The 15354-nt window shown below is 42.1% G+C and overlaps 1 protein-coding gene across 4 annotated transcripts in view; it reads left to right on the top strand.

The window, feature by feature from the left end:
* Nucleotides 1-12992, top strand: part of MYLK3 (myosin light chain kinase 3) — a 59409-nt gene extending 46417 nt beyond the window's left edge. For 2 of the 4 annotated variants that reach the window (XM_054452880.2, XM_054452876.2), the window contains exons 10-13: nt 3920-4048; nt 5842-5994; nt 6955-7087; nt 8829-12992. In XM_054452880.2, the coding sequence (XP_054308855.2) occupies nt 3920-4048; nt 5842-5994; nt 6955-7087; nt 8829-8888 (475 nt within the window). In that variant the 3' untranslated portion in view covers nt 8889-12992. Of the gene's footprint in view, nt 1-3919; nt 4049-5841; nt 5995-6954; nt 7734-8828 lie in introns of those variants that run through there. The other 2 variants (XM_063655012.1, XM_063655011.1) reach the window with 1 other exon arrangement.
* The last annotated feature ends 2362 nt before the right edge of the window (nt 12993-15354 follow it).

Raw genomic sequence — 15354 nt, 5'->3', positions numbered from 1 at the left:
GTGGCATAGAAAGGTGATTGGACAAAAAGCCCATGATCTAAACCCAGCAAGGCCTGTCTTTTTCTTAGCATCTCTGTGTTGCATTCCTTCCTTTAGGGTAGGGGGCAGGACCCTCTCTAGAATGAGAGTCTTTTGATCCACAGTCAGATTAGAGTCCTGCCTTGGGCAGGTGAAAGGACTGGAGAAGGACAGAGAGAGAGATTCTCTCCTGTGGCCTAAAGTGTCCCAACATTATAACAAGGACTATGCAAGTTAGAAGCCAGGAATAAACATATATATATATATACACACACATATATATACACATATATAAATATGCAGGCTATATATCTCTCTCATAACATCTATCTATCTATCTATCTATCTATCCATCCATCCCATAACACGACAGTGCCCAATCCATTCAAAAGTGTCAGACAAATTCCTTAACCTGGTCAAAGGCAAGAATTTGCTGGTGGGACCAGAAGCAGAGGGCAAGTTCCAGAAAATAAACATGGTGCCACATGTAAGAGCAGGCCACTCATGGAAAACAGCTGGGCTCTGGTGACGGGCAGGCACCCAAAACCCATGATAATGCAGGAAACCGCACTCCGTGGGGCCAGGCTGACAGAGACACAGGTTCTGGCTGTGAGGTGGACCGAAAACGTCAAAAACAACCTCCATCATCTGGCACACAGGTCATTCAGCAGTTTTATTTAGCAAATTGTTTTTTGCCAAACTGGCCTGCTTCCTGGGCACTGTGTCTTTCCAAGAGGATCTGTGGGGGTTTTGCAGGTTAAGGAAGCATATTCCATGCTGCGGAATAACTAAATGTTTGTAAAGACAAAGGGAATGCTAATTTCCCCCCAATACAAACTATAGAAAATAAAGTTGGTTTTCAGCAGGGACATGGCTCCTGGTGCAGTGGAGGCACATATTTGTACAATTCTCCGATATCAGGACCTCCAGCAAAGGGACCAGGATTATCCCAGGCCAGGCAGTGAGAGCCATCAGTGCATCTAAATAGTGACATGTCCAGGGTTAAGGCTGGAGACACAATGGAAATTATCTTAAACATGTTGGGAGTCTCCTGACTCCCAGTCCGGTGCTCAGACTAGAGTCAGAGCACAAAAGATCCCATTTCATCAGATCCTTTGGCAGAGTAAGAGGATGCCTTCCCCGAGCCCTATGAGGATACGGTCTCCTATTTGACCTTATGGCCATAGATAGACTTGTGCTAAGAATATGAAGAGAGCGTTTTGACGGATATTTTGACAGCTTTGGGGTGAATGTCTCAGTTAGCTATTGCTGCAATACTGCTGTGTAACAAACCACCCCAAAACCAGAGGCTTAACATGACAGTAATTTATTCCATCCACACATTTGTGATTTAGCTGGGGGAGTGGTATGCTGGATGCAACTTTAACTAGTACTTACTGTATTAGCTCATGATAAGGAGTTTTGTAATCCAGTTGTTAAACACAGCCATTAGTAAGAATTAAATTCTGTAAGTTTACACATAAAGAAATTATATTAAAATAGAAGATACTAAATATTCAGACTCCATTGCTTCCTAACTATGCTGCTGTGCTCTGTGCTTGAGGTTGCTTCTGCCCATCGTGTCTCTATGGTGGAAATACTTGAAGGGGGTGCCACTGTGCTGCTCTTCCCACCTTCTTTCAGTGACGTCATGATAATACCTTGACATTGACCATGGTGAAATTGGTATCTACACCACAGAAATTGCAAATGCTACAAATCAGGGCTTTAAAACAACAACAAAAACAAATAGATGATTGTGAAGCATTTACCCACATACCCCTGACTGGGAGTCGCTGATCTAGACTGGGCACAGTTGGGCTTGAATCCAGGGTGCAGGTCAGTGAGGGTGGGTCCGCTCCATGTGCCCTCGTTCTCATGGTGATGGTGAAGGAGAAAGAGGACAAGCTCTGATGGCCTAGGTTGGCATGGGCCCACTGTCAGTGGGGGTGATATATTACATCTCTTGTGGAGGGAACTACAAAGTCACATGACATGAGGTGTGGCTGTGGGGCACGAAGAGGCACTGGGAACAGTAATGCAACCTGGGAGAGTGGCTTTGGGGGCTTCTCCTTGAGGGGAAGGCTGTTCCGTTAGTTGGAGTTTGGCTCCTGATCCTTGAGTCCTGGGTCAGCTGCTGGGCAGGGGAGGGGCAGGTGCCAGAGGAGCGCTTGCCCCCCTAGGCCCAGTCCTTCAACCCCCGCCACCTTGCTGCTCTTTCACTGGATGGGCTCAGCTGTGTTGGTGCTGAGTCTTTGTCTGCCTGGCTCTCGGCAAATTTGGAGGAGAGGAGACTGCTCTCTGAAAGCTGATTTAAAGGAAGCAGGGCATATTGGCAGAATATTCATTTTATTTATTTTATTATTATTATTCTCAATTGCCTCATCTATAAAATGGGGACAATAATCCTACCTATTTCATAGGGCTATTGGGAGGAGGGAAAGAGATGCTACGCATGTATAAAACTTTTAGCATAGTATCTGGCAAATAAAGTGCCCTTGAAATTTTAGCTAGAGACTTTTTCTTCAAGAGTGATTCTAAAACACACTGTTTGCCCCCCTTTCCCACTCAACCATTGACTCTCTTCCTAGCCTTAAACTTCGTGTCCAGAACTTTTTCTAATTTTTTATTTTTGGAATTGTGGTTAAAAAAATACATAACATAAAAGTTACCACCTAGTGTCCATCAGTGGATAAAAAATCTGGGGTGTATATATGCAGATGAATACTGTTCAGCTTCAAAAGATAAGGGAATCCTGTCATTTGCAGCAACATGGATGACCCTGTAGGGCATTATGTTAGGTGAAATAAGCCAGGCTCAGAAAGACAAGTACCACGTGATCTCACTTAGGTGTGGAATCTAACAAAGACAAACTCTTACAGGCAGAGAGTTGGATGGTGGTTACCGAAGGCAGGGCAGGTGACACTGGGGTGATGTCGGCCAAAGGATACAATATTTCACTTAGAAAGGAGGAATAAATTCAAGAGAGCCATTGTAGAACATGGTGATTATAGTTAATGTATTGTATACTTCAGAATTGCATACTTCAGAATCTATTCAAGAGAATAGATTTTAAGTGTTCTCACCACAAAAAATAAGTATGTGAGGTAATACTTAGGCTAATTAGCTTGATTTAGCCATCCTACAATGTACACATGTATCAAAGCATCATATATACCGGCTGGGTGTAGTGGCTCACGTGTGTAATCCAGCACTTTGGGAGGCTGAGACAGGCGGATTGTTTGAGCTCAGGAGTTTGAGACCAGCCTGGGCAACATGGTGAAACCTCATCTCTACAAAAAATACAAAAAATTAGTCAGATGTGGTGGCGTGTGCCTATAGCCGCAGATACTCAGGAGGCTGAGGTGAGAGAATTGCTTGAGCCTGGGAGGCGGAGGTTGCAGTGAGCCGAGATCTTATCACTGCACTCCAGCCTGGGTGACAGAGTGAGACCCTGTCTCAAAAAAAGAAAAAAAAAAGGCACCATGTATACCATAAATATATACAATTAGTACATTCACATTGTTGTGCAACCAATCTCCAGAACTTTTTCATCTTGCAAAACTGAAATTCTATACCCATTAAATAATAACTTCCCATTTTCCGCCTGCCCCAACCCCTTCCTAATTTCTGTTTCATAAATTTGACTACTGAAAGAAGCAAATGCCTGGAGGAGGAAGACTGTGGTTTTCTGATTCTATCGCTGACTTAGAAAAGCCAGAATTTTGGGGCCTGGGATCTGATTATTCCCCAGTAATTCACAGGTGTAATGTGGGTGTGGGGTCCAGGCCATATGGCTGATGGGAAGTGGGGAATGTCTACATCCCACCAGAAATGAGCCCCAGCACCACATCTCCCAGGCCTCACCCCATGGTTCTTTGTACCCTCCCCTTCTCCCCAGGTACAAGCCTCGAGAGAAGCTGAAGGTGAACTTCGGCACTCCTGAGTTCCTGGCCCCAGAAGTTGTCAACTATGAGTTTGTCTCATTCCCCACGGACATGTGGAGTGTGGGAGTCATCACCTACATGCTGTGAGTGCTTAGCACCCTGGCTCTGAAGTGGGGACGGGGGTCATTTGTCTTCCTTTGGGTAATCTTAGAAGCAAAATTTTGAGCACAAGTAGTCTATTTGGGAAGTAACCCCAGGAAACCCCAATAGAGGAATAGGGTAGTGAGATGGGGAAGGAAAGGAGCCAGGGAAGGGTATGTTATCAAGCCAGTTACCATATTTACAAGGCAGTCATATTTCCAGGTTATCATTTTAGTAGGTTAATATTGAAAAAACTGAGATGTGCCGATATTATTCCCTGGAACAAAGGTCTAAAGGCCTGTTTCTCGGTGAGGAAGGCCTACTTGGGCTTCAGCAGCTGTATCAAAGTTATGGGTTGAGCTGCGCATGGTGGCTCATGCCTGTAATCGCAGCACTTTGGGAAGCCAAGAACCAAAAAAAATTAGCTGGGCATTGTGGTGCGTGCCTATCGTCCCAGTTACCAGGGAGACTGAGGTGGGAGGACTGCTTGAGGCTGGGAAGTTGAGGCTGCAGTGAGCCATGATCATGCCATTGCATTCCAGCCTGAGTGACAGAGCAAGACCATGTCTCAAAAAAAAAAAAAAAAAAAAGGTTATGGCTTGAGCCATTGAATTTTTTGGTACTGAGACATAAAAGTAATAACTGAAAATAACAAAGGTATTCATGACCCACGAGTAAGGCCTGACTGTGGGCAACTGGAGTTTCATTCTGCTGGGGAACTTCAGAATGCATCATGGAGTACCCCCTGAGAGTTATTTCATCTAGGGGGTATTTATACACTAACTCTTACCAGTTATTCCTTGTGGACTAATGGAGATGGGGTGGAATTGATTTCCTGATACCTTTGGGTGGGTAAAGCGAGCTTCAGCTGGAGAGAAAGCCCTCCAGCAAAGACATGCAGGTGCTTTGGTACAAATGGAGCTGGATCATGCCTATAATCCCAGCACTTTGGGAAGCTGTGGTGGGAGGATTGCCTGAGCCCAGGAGTTTGAGGCTGCGGTGAGCTATGATTGCACCACAGCACTCCAGCCTGGGTGACAGAATGAGGCCCTGTTTAAAGACGAAACAAAATAAAAACCCAAATGAGGCTGGAGTGCACCGAAGGGGTAAGGGGGTGGGGGGTAGGGCAGGATACCCTTTGTGGCATCATTGAACCCCTGTGCTCCCTGTTTTCTTCTCTGTCTGGCTGTGGACTTCCCGTGGCTGCTTCCTCAGAGGTAAAGTCATGTTTTACTTCTGGTCTCCTGATTATTGTGTAACTGCTACGCACTGTCCCTGCACTCAGATATGGGAGTTGCGCCAGGCTGGGGAAGTTCAGATCCCTGAGGCTGGCCGTCAGGGTGTCCTGATTCTCTACCCTCCCTCAAGCGGGAACATAATAAAGCCCATTTTCCTTTGGCCTGGGGCCTGGGTAGCATCTAAATAAGCCTGGCTGTCTCAAGGACATGGAAGGCTATTTCTATTTCTAAAATTAAATCAATGTGTACTTGATAACTGGGCATACCAAGTTGGGCCCTAATTTTACTCTTTAATCAGGAATGAGGTGGAAAGAGATGAGCACAAGAGGGGACTTATTCCAAAAATTCTTCTTGCCTCCGAATTTTAAATCCTTCCGCTTCCTCCCTTTAATGAACACACTGGACTCCATCCTGTGGAAAAGTAGTGGAGGTGCTTTTCTTTTGAACCCTCTTGGTTCTGGCTAGGTCCACTTGAACTCTGTAAGCCTCTCTATTCTGCCGATGCATGTTGGCAAATGTGGCCTCCACCTACTGATGGTCCTTTCTCTCTTCTATAGACTCAGTGGCTTGTCCCCATTTCTAGGGGAAACAGATGCAGAGACCATGAATTTCATTGTAAACTGTAGCTGGGATTTTGATGCTGACACCTTTGAAGGGCTCTCGGAGGAGGCCAAGGACTTTGTTTCCCGGTTGCTGGTCAAAGAGAAGAGGTACCTTTCATTGCTTGTCACTCATGGGCCCTTCTGATGGGGACCCCAGGTCTGGGAGCTGGGCAGGACTGCTGATCGTGAAGGTCCTTCTTCCTGTGGACAAATTCCATTCAAGATTTCTTAGTTTGCTACTTCTTTGGAAAAATAAAGGGAACAGAGAAAGGGACAAAGGAAATCAATGAAACAACAAACAAGTAGGGGCATAAAATATAGTTTTAGAAAGAAGCATATGTAGATTGGTCCTATCTGCAAGTTATCAGCTGTCATAGGCTAAGGTTGAAGAAAAGAACTGAGATATGCAGATGTTGTTTCCAGAATAAAGATCCGAATACCTTGTTTCTTGGTGAAGAAGATCTATTTAGGCTTCAGCATCTATATCAAAGTCATGGGTCAAGCCATTTGAGTTTTTTGATACTCAGAATAAGGTAATAACTGGACATAACCAAAGGTATTAACAACCCAAGGCTAAGGCCCAAGAGTCTGGGCTCTAAGACAGCTTGTGTTTCCCTGACTTTTACAATTTTGTTTATTTCTGACTATGAAAAGTCAGAGGAAAAAAAATTCTAAGTCAGATGAACAAGTTGCCTTTATACTCTGGAAGGAGAAATGAGCTTCCTTCAAATTTCCTGTTCTTTTGCTTCTTTAAGAGCAATTCCAGGCATAGCTAGCCTTCCTACTGCCCTGCCTCAACTTCTCAGCCCCCTCTGGGAAGTGGTTCCTCCCAGAATCACTGGAATATGTTCCTGCTATAGAGGTCAGAGAACATTTTGCTGACGACCTTCTGGCACTTTGAAGGAAGGGAATTTTAGACACAAGGAGTTCCCTTTTTGGTACATGGCATGAATCTGCCTAAATGATTAATCTGTTCCACTGACTCAGGTTTCCTACCCAATTGAACAGATTTTTGGATGAGAAAAGGCAACTCCAACTAAAAGTCTTAACTGCTCTTTGATTTCACAGCTGCAGAATGAGTGCCACACAGTGCCTGAAACATGAGTGGCTGAATAATTTGCCTGCCAAAGCTTTAAGATCCAAAACTCGTCTCAAATCCCAACTACTGCTGCAGAAATACATAGCTCAAAGAAAATGGAAGGTATTTGGTTTTTCTCTTAGTAAAGGTGGAATTTGTCATCCTAATCTGTCCTTGGAAAAAACTGCAGCTAAATTTTCTTTTCTTTTTTTTTTCTTCTTTTTGGGTTTGTTTTTATAGACAGGGTCTTGCTCTGTTGCTCAGGCTGGAGTATAGTGGCATGATCATGGCTCACTGTAACCTTACATTCCTGGGTTCAAGCAATCCTCCCACCTCAGCCTCCTAAGTACCTAGGACTACAGGCATGTACCACCATGCCTTGCTAACTTTTCTATTTTTTGCACAGACAGGGTCTTGTTAAGTTGCCTAGGATGGTCTTGAACTCCTGGCCTCAATGGCATTACAGGCATGAGCCACTGCACCTAGCCTGTAGCCAAGTTTTTACTTACATTTTGATTCTAAACAGAAAGATTATTTAGGGGGAAAAATCTCTCTCATGTCAAAAGCTGCTAGCTTGATTTAAAAATGTCACAGAGCAAAAATAACTGGCATAAAACTTACATTTGGTTTGTGCTTATATGGACACTTGAAGTGACAGAATGAAGCTTAAGCATATGTTCTCAGTGGCAATCATAGTGAAGCTCCTGAACTAACTGCTTAGAGCTTGAGGCCTGATTCTTCCACATTTCAGAAATGGGAGATAAGAAAGACCTGTTAAACTTTTAAAGCTTTATAATTTTGTTTACAACAGAATTCTTTAGTCCCATGGACATAAAACCTATCTTAAAAGCAATTGTGATCCAGGGAAGTGGCTTCTAACAATTTAATATGGACTTAGATCCTCACTGGGGATCCAAAAGCATGATCAAAACCCTTTATGTATGGAGCCGGTACACAAGAATACCTATACGTGTACACACTTACCGGGAAACACACAACAAAAATTTGACTCAGGCGTGGTGGCCTGCACCTATAGTCCCAGCTATTTGGGAGGCTGAGTGCGGAGGATCACTTGAGTTCAGGAGTTTGAGGCTGCAGTGAGCCGTGATCACGCCAGTGTACTCCAGCCTGGGTGACAGAGGGAGACTCCCATCTCTGTTTAAAAAAAAAATCACAACATTTTCTCTAACAGAGTATGATGTATTCTGATATTTTCTATTCTGTGCCACTTGGTTTTATTTTTTAAATGCTGTTCACAACCCACCAATTTGATTTCATGACCCCATTGCTTGGTTGTGAATCACAATTTGAAAAACACTGTTCTATCAAAGCATGATGTAGGCTGATGAAAAATAAAAATAAGACACTGGTCTAGAGTACTCCATTTTTCATGTGAAAAGGGCAGGATAAACCTGGGTAACATAGTGAGACTGTGTCTTTACAAACAAGACAAAAATTAGCCGGTCGTGGTGGTAGTTGCCTGTAGTCCCAGCTACTTGGGAGGCTGAGATGGGAGGATTGCTTGAGCCCAGGAGGTAGAGGTTGCAGTGAGCCAAGATCACGCCACTGCACTCCAGCCTGGGCAACAGAGCCAGACCCCATCCCCACCCCCCACCCCCTCCCCAAAAAAAGAAAAAAAAGGGGCAGGATGATGTATCTTCCCACTTCATATTTACTCCCAACATGCCCCTGAAAGTCATATGACTATTCTATAATTATTTTAGAAACTTGTTTCCCTTTAGGTTATCAGATTTAAACCAACCTCAGCGGCTGGACTCACTTAAATCCTTTTATTGTTTCTTCATAAAGCAACCGGTCTAAAATATATGCTTTTTCTTTTCTTTTATTCTCTCCTTGCCTCAAGAAACATTTCTATGTGGTGACTGCTGCCAACAGGTTAAGGAAATTTCCAACTTGTCCCTAATCTTCAACTCTGCTGCTCCAATGGGTCCAGAAATTACTGAGGCCAGTGGTGAAGTGAAGAGATGACTCAAACATTTAAATAATTTGGCTTTTTTGTATTATTGATTCCACTTATTTTGTAAAAATGGTTATGGCTGCTGCCTTCCTCGTGGATGAAAAGTGGCTGTAAAGAAGCTTCCTAAGAACGTTTTTTTCTGCCTTGTAAGATCACTACGTGTGAAATGCTCTGTGTACCTTTCAAATATACCTACTTTTGGTGGTAAGTGTAGGGATGCTTTAGGTAGGTACTTTGCATCTGCTGAATTTAAATTCTAAACTCACACTGATTGAAGAACGCAGTAGACTACTTTGCAGGGGCCATGTTATTCAGTATTATCTCCTCCAGTACAAAGAATTCCTAGAATTTTGATTTGCTCGGGTGTGAGCTGACATTTTATTGTACTACTCCATTCTTGAGTCAAGCCATGTGGATTTAGGACAGTGATCTTCAAACTTGCTTTAACTTATGCTCCCTTTTGAGAATCAGCATCACTTGAAATGTCAAAATATGTCAACTGTCATAGCCAAATCAGAGAAGTAATCATTTTGAGTGCGCTTTTTAAATCTCCACACACCTCCACCTCTCTCCTAATTCTGCCTGTCTTAACCCCTCTGTCTTAGTTATAAATTTCTGGTCTTGTAAGTCTGGAAGCTGATAGGCAATTTATGAAAGACATAAGAATGTAATGAGGTTCAGCTTTCTGAGAAACACAGAAATGATACATCCTGAGACATAAAGGAAAGCTGCTCTTCTGCTGCCTCAGGCTGTAGCACTTTCAATGTTGTCACTCTACACATACACTTCCTATATACATGTACAGTTGACCCTTGAACAGGGTTTGAATTGCAGTCAACTTAAATGTGGATTTTCTTCCACCTTTGCCACCCCTGAGACAGCAACACCATGCTCTCCTCTTCATCCCACTCTGCAGCCTACTCAACAGGAAGATGATGAAGATGAACACCTTTATGAAACCCCATCTCTACTAAAAATACAAAAATTAGTGGGGCATGGTGGCGGATGCCTGTAATGTCAGCTACTCTGGAAGCTGAGGCAGGAGAATTGCTTGAACCCGGGAGGTGGAGTTTGCAGTGAGCCAAGATTGCACCACTGTACTCCAGCCTAGGCAACAGAGCAAGACTCCGTCTCGAAAAAAAAAAAAGAGAATACAGTATATGTATATATACACACACACAAACACACACACACACAAACACGTATGTGTGTATGGGTGTTGATTGACTGTTGATATTATTGATAGGGCTTCCAGTCAACAGTAGGCTATTAGTAGTTAAGTTTTTGGGGAGACAAAAGTTATACTCAGATTTTCAACTGCAAGGGGGTAGGCACTCCTAACCCTCACATTGTTCAAGGGTCCACTGTACATTTAAACACTTTTCTATATGCATTAGAGTAGCCCTGTCATCCCTTCGCTGAAATCATACTGTTCTCAACATGGCAAGCAACTAACACTTTTTTTTTTTTTTTGACAGGGTCTCACTCTGTTGCCCAGGCTGGAGTACAGTGGTGTGATCTTGGCTCACTGTAGCCTCTGCCTCCTGGGCTCAGGCGATCATGAGTAGCTGGGACTATAGGTGCCCGCTACTACACCCAGCTAATTTTTGTATTTTTAGTGGAGACAGGGTTTTGCCATGTTGCCCAACCTGGTCTTGAGCTCAAGCGATCCACCTGCCCCAGCCTCCCAAAGTGCTGGGATTATAGGTGTGAGCCACCACACCCAGCTTCAACTAACACATTTACGAACTTGTATACATGTATATTCAGATACTTTACCAACTTGTAAAATGGTTAAAAGGAGTACTTTATTATGAAAAAACATACAATCTTTTAAATTTCCTTACTTCTACATGATTTTTGTGCTATTCTCATTTTTTTCTCAGGTGAGCAGCTTTAGTTTTTTATTTTTTTTGAGACAGTCTTCCTCTGTCACCCAGGCTGGAGTGCACTGGTGTGTTCTTGGCTCACTGCAACCTCTGCCTCCCAGGTTCAAGTGATCTTGTGCCTCAGCCTCCCAGGTAGCTGGGATTACAGGCGTGTGCTGCCACGCCCAGCTAATTTTTGTATTTTTAGTAGAGATGGGGTTTTGCCATGTTGGCCAGGCTGGTCTCGAACTCCTGACCTCAGGTGATCCACCTGTCTTGGCCTCCCAAAGAGCTGGGAATATAGGCGTGAGCCATTGTGCTCGGCCTCAGGTGAGCAGCTTTAGTCGATATTGTGAATTTTAGATTTTAATTAGACATGCAACAGTTTCACCACCTTTCAGGATTTTTGTCCCGTAACAGAGGCTCTTGCTTTTTGACAGAGAGGTAGGCAGGTGGAGAGGTTATCCTGCTGCTGCAGTTCTCAAGTTGTTAAGTTTCCTCTGGAAGGCTAACCCTTGTTGGGAACTAACAGTTTCAGTACCAGCAAGTCTAGGCCTGCTCCAAGTTGGTCAGCTGAAGAATGAACATCAGAAGACACAGCTGCTGGAAGTTGTCCTTTGATGAGACAGTGATAGTGATTTGGTAAAATGTCTTATTTTTTAAATGTCAGTTATCTTTCTTTAAAAGGTTTTTTGAGGGCAGCTTCCAGAAGGAGCTAGAGAGTATATTTTATAGTTCTATTGTGTTCATACCCTGTTTTGGACTTAAGATTCTGGAGAATGCTATGAAACATCTCCCCAGAAAAAGGTAGTTAATTACCATATCTAGAGCAGCACTGCCCAACAAAAATATAGTACAGGCTATACACATAATTAAAACATTTCTAGTAGCTTCTCTAACAAAACCCATTGAAAATCAATTTTAATAATTTATATAACTTAGTGTATCAAAAATATTTCAATATGTAATCAATATAAAATTGAGATACTTTACCAGCTACTAGGGAGGCTGAGGCCAGAGAATCGCTTGAACCCAGGAAGTGGAAGTTGCAGTGAGCCAAGATCACACCATGGAACTCCAGCCTAGGCAACAAGAGCAAAACTCCATCTCAAAAAAAAGAGATATTTTATATTCTTTTTCTCATACTAAGTCTCCAAAATCTGGTATATTTTACACTTAAAAACACATGTCAAGGCTGGGCATGGTGGCTCACATCTGTAATCCCAGCACTTTGGGAGGCCAAGGTGGGCAGACTGCTGGCCAACATAGTAAAACCCCATCTCTAAAAATACAAAAATTAGCTGGGCGTGGTGGCGCACACCTGTAACCCCAGCTACTTGGGAGGCTAAGGCACAAGAATCACTTAAACAGGAGGCGGGGGTTGCAGTGAGCTGAGATCACACCACTGCACTCCAGTCTGGGTGGCAGAGCAAAACTTTGTCCCCACCCCCGACAAAAAAAAACAACAAAAAAAAACCTGTCAATTCAGATGCTAGGTTTTCATCAGACGTACTTAATCTGTATTTAGATTTCTTAAAACTTACTGTGGAAAATGTATTTACATACTCAAGTTGTTTGAAACATAACTCACAGTTTTCCAATAACTGAAGTATCCACTTTTACATGTATTAAAATTAAATAAAATTAGAAATTCAGTTCTGCAGTTGCACTAGCCACATTTTAAGTGTTTAATAGCCACATGTGGTTAGTGGCATCTATATTGGATAGGGCAGATCTACAGAGAATCCTGTATCTACCAATTTTAATTTTTTTCCCTTTATGTTGTTATTCCTTACCTAGAGAAACAATTTCCCTCCAAAGTTCCTTTGAGGGGGTCTGTTTAGGCCAGGCCCACACCAGTGAGCTATGTAGATTTTAGCATCCTTGGTTTGAAATTTGAGGTTTTATGAAGCTTGAGTTTTTCTGGATATTTTTAGTACTTTGCTGGTGTGTACTTAGCTCAAATATTTGATTGCAACTGTGTTGGGTCAACTATTTCTAATGGGACTTTTCCATTTGCATGTACAGTCACTGGAAACTGCTGGGCAGAGAAACTCTAAAAGGTAGTTGGGGCCCACTTTTTCCACCTGTCAGATTGGTGAAGAATTGGTGAGGCTGTGGGGAAAATGGCATTCTCCCACTTTTGATGGATATGTATCCAAATAAAAGTCATGCCCATGCTTTCTTTCCTCCAGAAATTTTATTTCTAGAAATTTATCCCTCCGTACTTGAACAATTGTATAGAGATTTATGCAAAATGATGTTTACTATAGCACTGTTGCTAATGGCCCAGTAAAAACAACCAACACATGCCTATTAGTTTGGTTTTAGTTAAATGAATTTTGCCACATCCATATAGTGGAATACCTCACAGCTGTTATAGATAGATCTAGATATATTGAAAGCCATTTTTTCTTAAAAAAATTATAGAATGTATATATGGTATCATCCCATTTGTGAAGAGACATATGCTTTTATGTGCATTAAAAAATGTAGGATATGCAAGAAACTTAACAGTGGAGTGTGAAAAGTGGGTGATTGTGAGAGGGAATTCCACTTTTCATTTATCTTTCTGAACCTTTTGAATCTTTTTTTTTTTTTTTGACAATGAGCATGTATTCCTTTTTTTTTTTTTTTTTTCTTTCCAAGATGGAGTCTCACTCTGTTGCCAGGCTGGAGTGCAGTGGCGCAATCTCGGCTTACTGCAACATCTGCCTCCCGAGTTCAAGTGATTCTCCTGCCTCAGCCTCCCAAGTAGCTGGGACTACAGGCATGCGCCACCATGCCCAGCTAATTTTTGTGTTTTTAGTAGAGATGGGCTTTCACCATGCTGGCCAGGATGGTCTCGATCTCTTGACCTTGTGATCTGCCCACCTCGGCCTCCCAAAGTGCTGGGATTACAGGTGTGAGCCACTGCACCTGGCCCGCATGTATTACATTTATAATTAAAAATTCACAACTCAATGTCAAGTGTGAACCGTGTGTTGCCCCTGATTTGAGCAAGCAATAAAAAGATATTTTTGAGACATTTAGATTGTGAATTTCACATTTGATGATAGAGTTACTATAAATTTTGTGAGGTGTGATATTGGCAGTGTGGTTAGATGACTTCAGAGAAAAAGGAAGGTATAGTTAAGCAAGTATGGCACAACATCTAATAACTTAGGTCTAGGTGATGTGTATGGGTTTCATTATACTGTCCTCTTTACTGTTGTATGTATTTGAAAACATTCATGACAAAAAGAACTTTTTAATCAGTTAAATAAACCATGAAGAACTGTTAAAGAAGTGAGCTTCCAAAAAGTGTTTATAATAACAGTACTGAAACACATGAATTCACTAACTAGTAAGCATCTGTATTAGTCAGGGTTCTCTAGATGGACAGAACAGGATATATATATATATATATATATATATATGTAATATGTGTATATATATATGTATATAAAGGGGAGTTTATTAAGTATTAACTTACATGATCACAAGGTCCCACAATAAGCTGTCTGCAAGCTGAGGAGCAAGGAGAGCCAGTCCGAGTTCCAAAACTGAAGAACCCGAAGTCCGACGTTCGAAGGCAGGAAGCATCCAGCACAGGACAAAGATGTAGGCTAGGAGGCTAGGCCAGTCTCTCCTTTTCACATTTTACTGCCTGCTTTATATTTGCGGGCAGCTGATTAGATTGTGTCCACCAGAATAAGGGTGGATCTTTCCCAGCCCAGACTCATATGTTAATCTCTTTTGGCAGCACCCTCACAAACACACCCAGGGTCAAACTTTGTATCCTTCAATCCAATCAAGTTGACACTCAGTATTAACCATCACAGCATTCATCACTGGGATTGTAATTGTGTTAGAAAACTGTAGAAAGGCTTCCTAGGAGGGCATTTGGACAAGACTGCTTTAAGGTAATTCCTCCACTCCCCAACTAATTTAAAAAATAACTAAGTACATATTATATTGCAAATAATCAAAATAATTACCATTACTTGCTTTCATGGCATAAAGAAAAAACAGACAATACTACTTATATTTATTCTCATATGCTATTTAAACAAGGCTCAGAAATTTTAGATTTATCAGAATCACATCTCAACAGGGTAATTTAAAAGTGAATGTGCCTGATTAACTGAAAATGGATTAAAGACCTAAATGTAAGAGCTGAAACCATTTAACTCTTAGAAGAAAACAGGGGAAAAGCTTCATGACATTGGATTTGGCAATGATTTCTTGGATATGATAGCAAGAGTACAGACCACAGAAGTAAAAATAAATTGGACTATATCAAAATTAAAAGCTTCCGTGCATCAAGGGCCATAATCAACAGAGTGAAAAGGCAACCTAAGGAATGGGAGAAAATATTTACCTATCATATCTGATAAGGGTGAATATCTAGAATATATAAAGAGCTCCTATAACTCAACAACAAAAACCAAACAACCTGATTCAAAAAGGGGCATATTTGCTGTTTGTATATTTTCTTTAAAAAATGTCTATTCAAGTCCATGAAGAGATGCCCAACATCTTTCCCCTAATCATTAGGGAAA

The sequence above is a fragment of the Pongo pygmaeus genome, chromosome 18, assembly GCF_028885625.2.
Source record: "Pongo pygmaeus isolate AG05252 chromosome 18, NHGRI_mPonPyg2-v2.0_pri, whole genome shotgun sequence".
Classification (NCBI taxonomy): Eukaryota; Metazoa; Chordata; class Mammalia; order Primates; family Hominidae; genus Pongo; species Pongo pygmaeus.
Note: the sequence above shows the minus strand (reverse complement) of the source record. Positions and strands in the feature narration are given on the sequence as shown.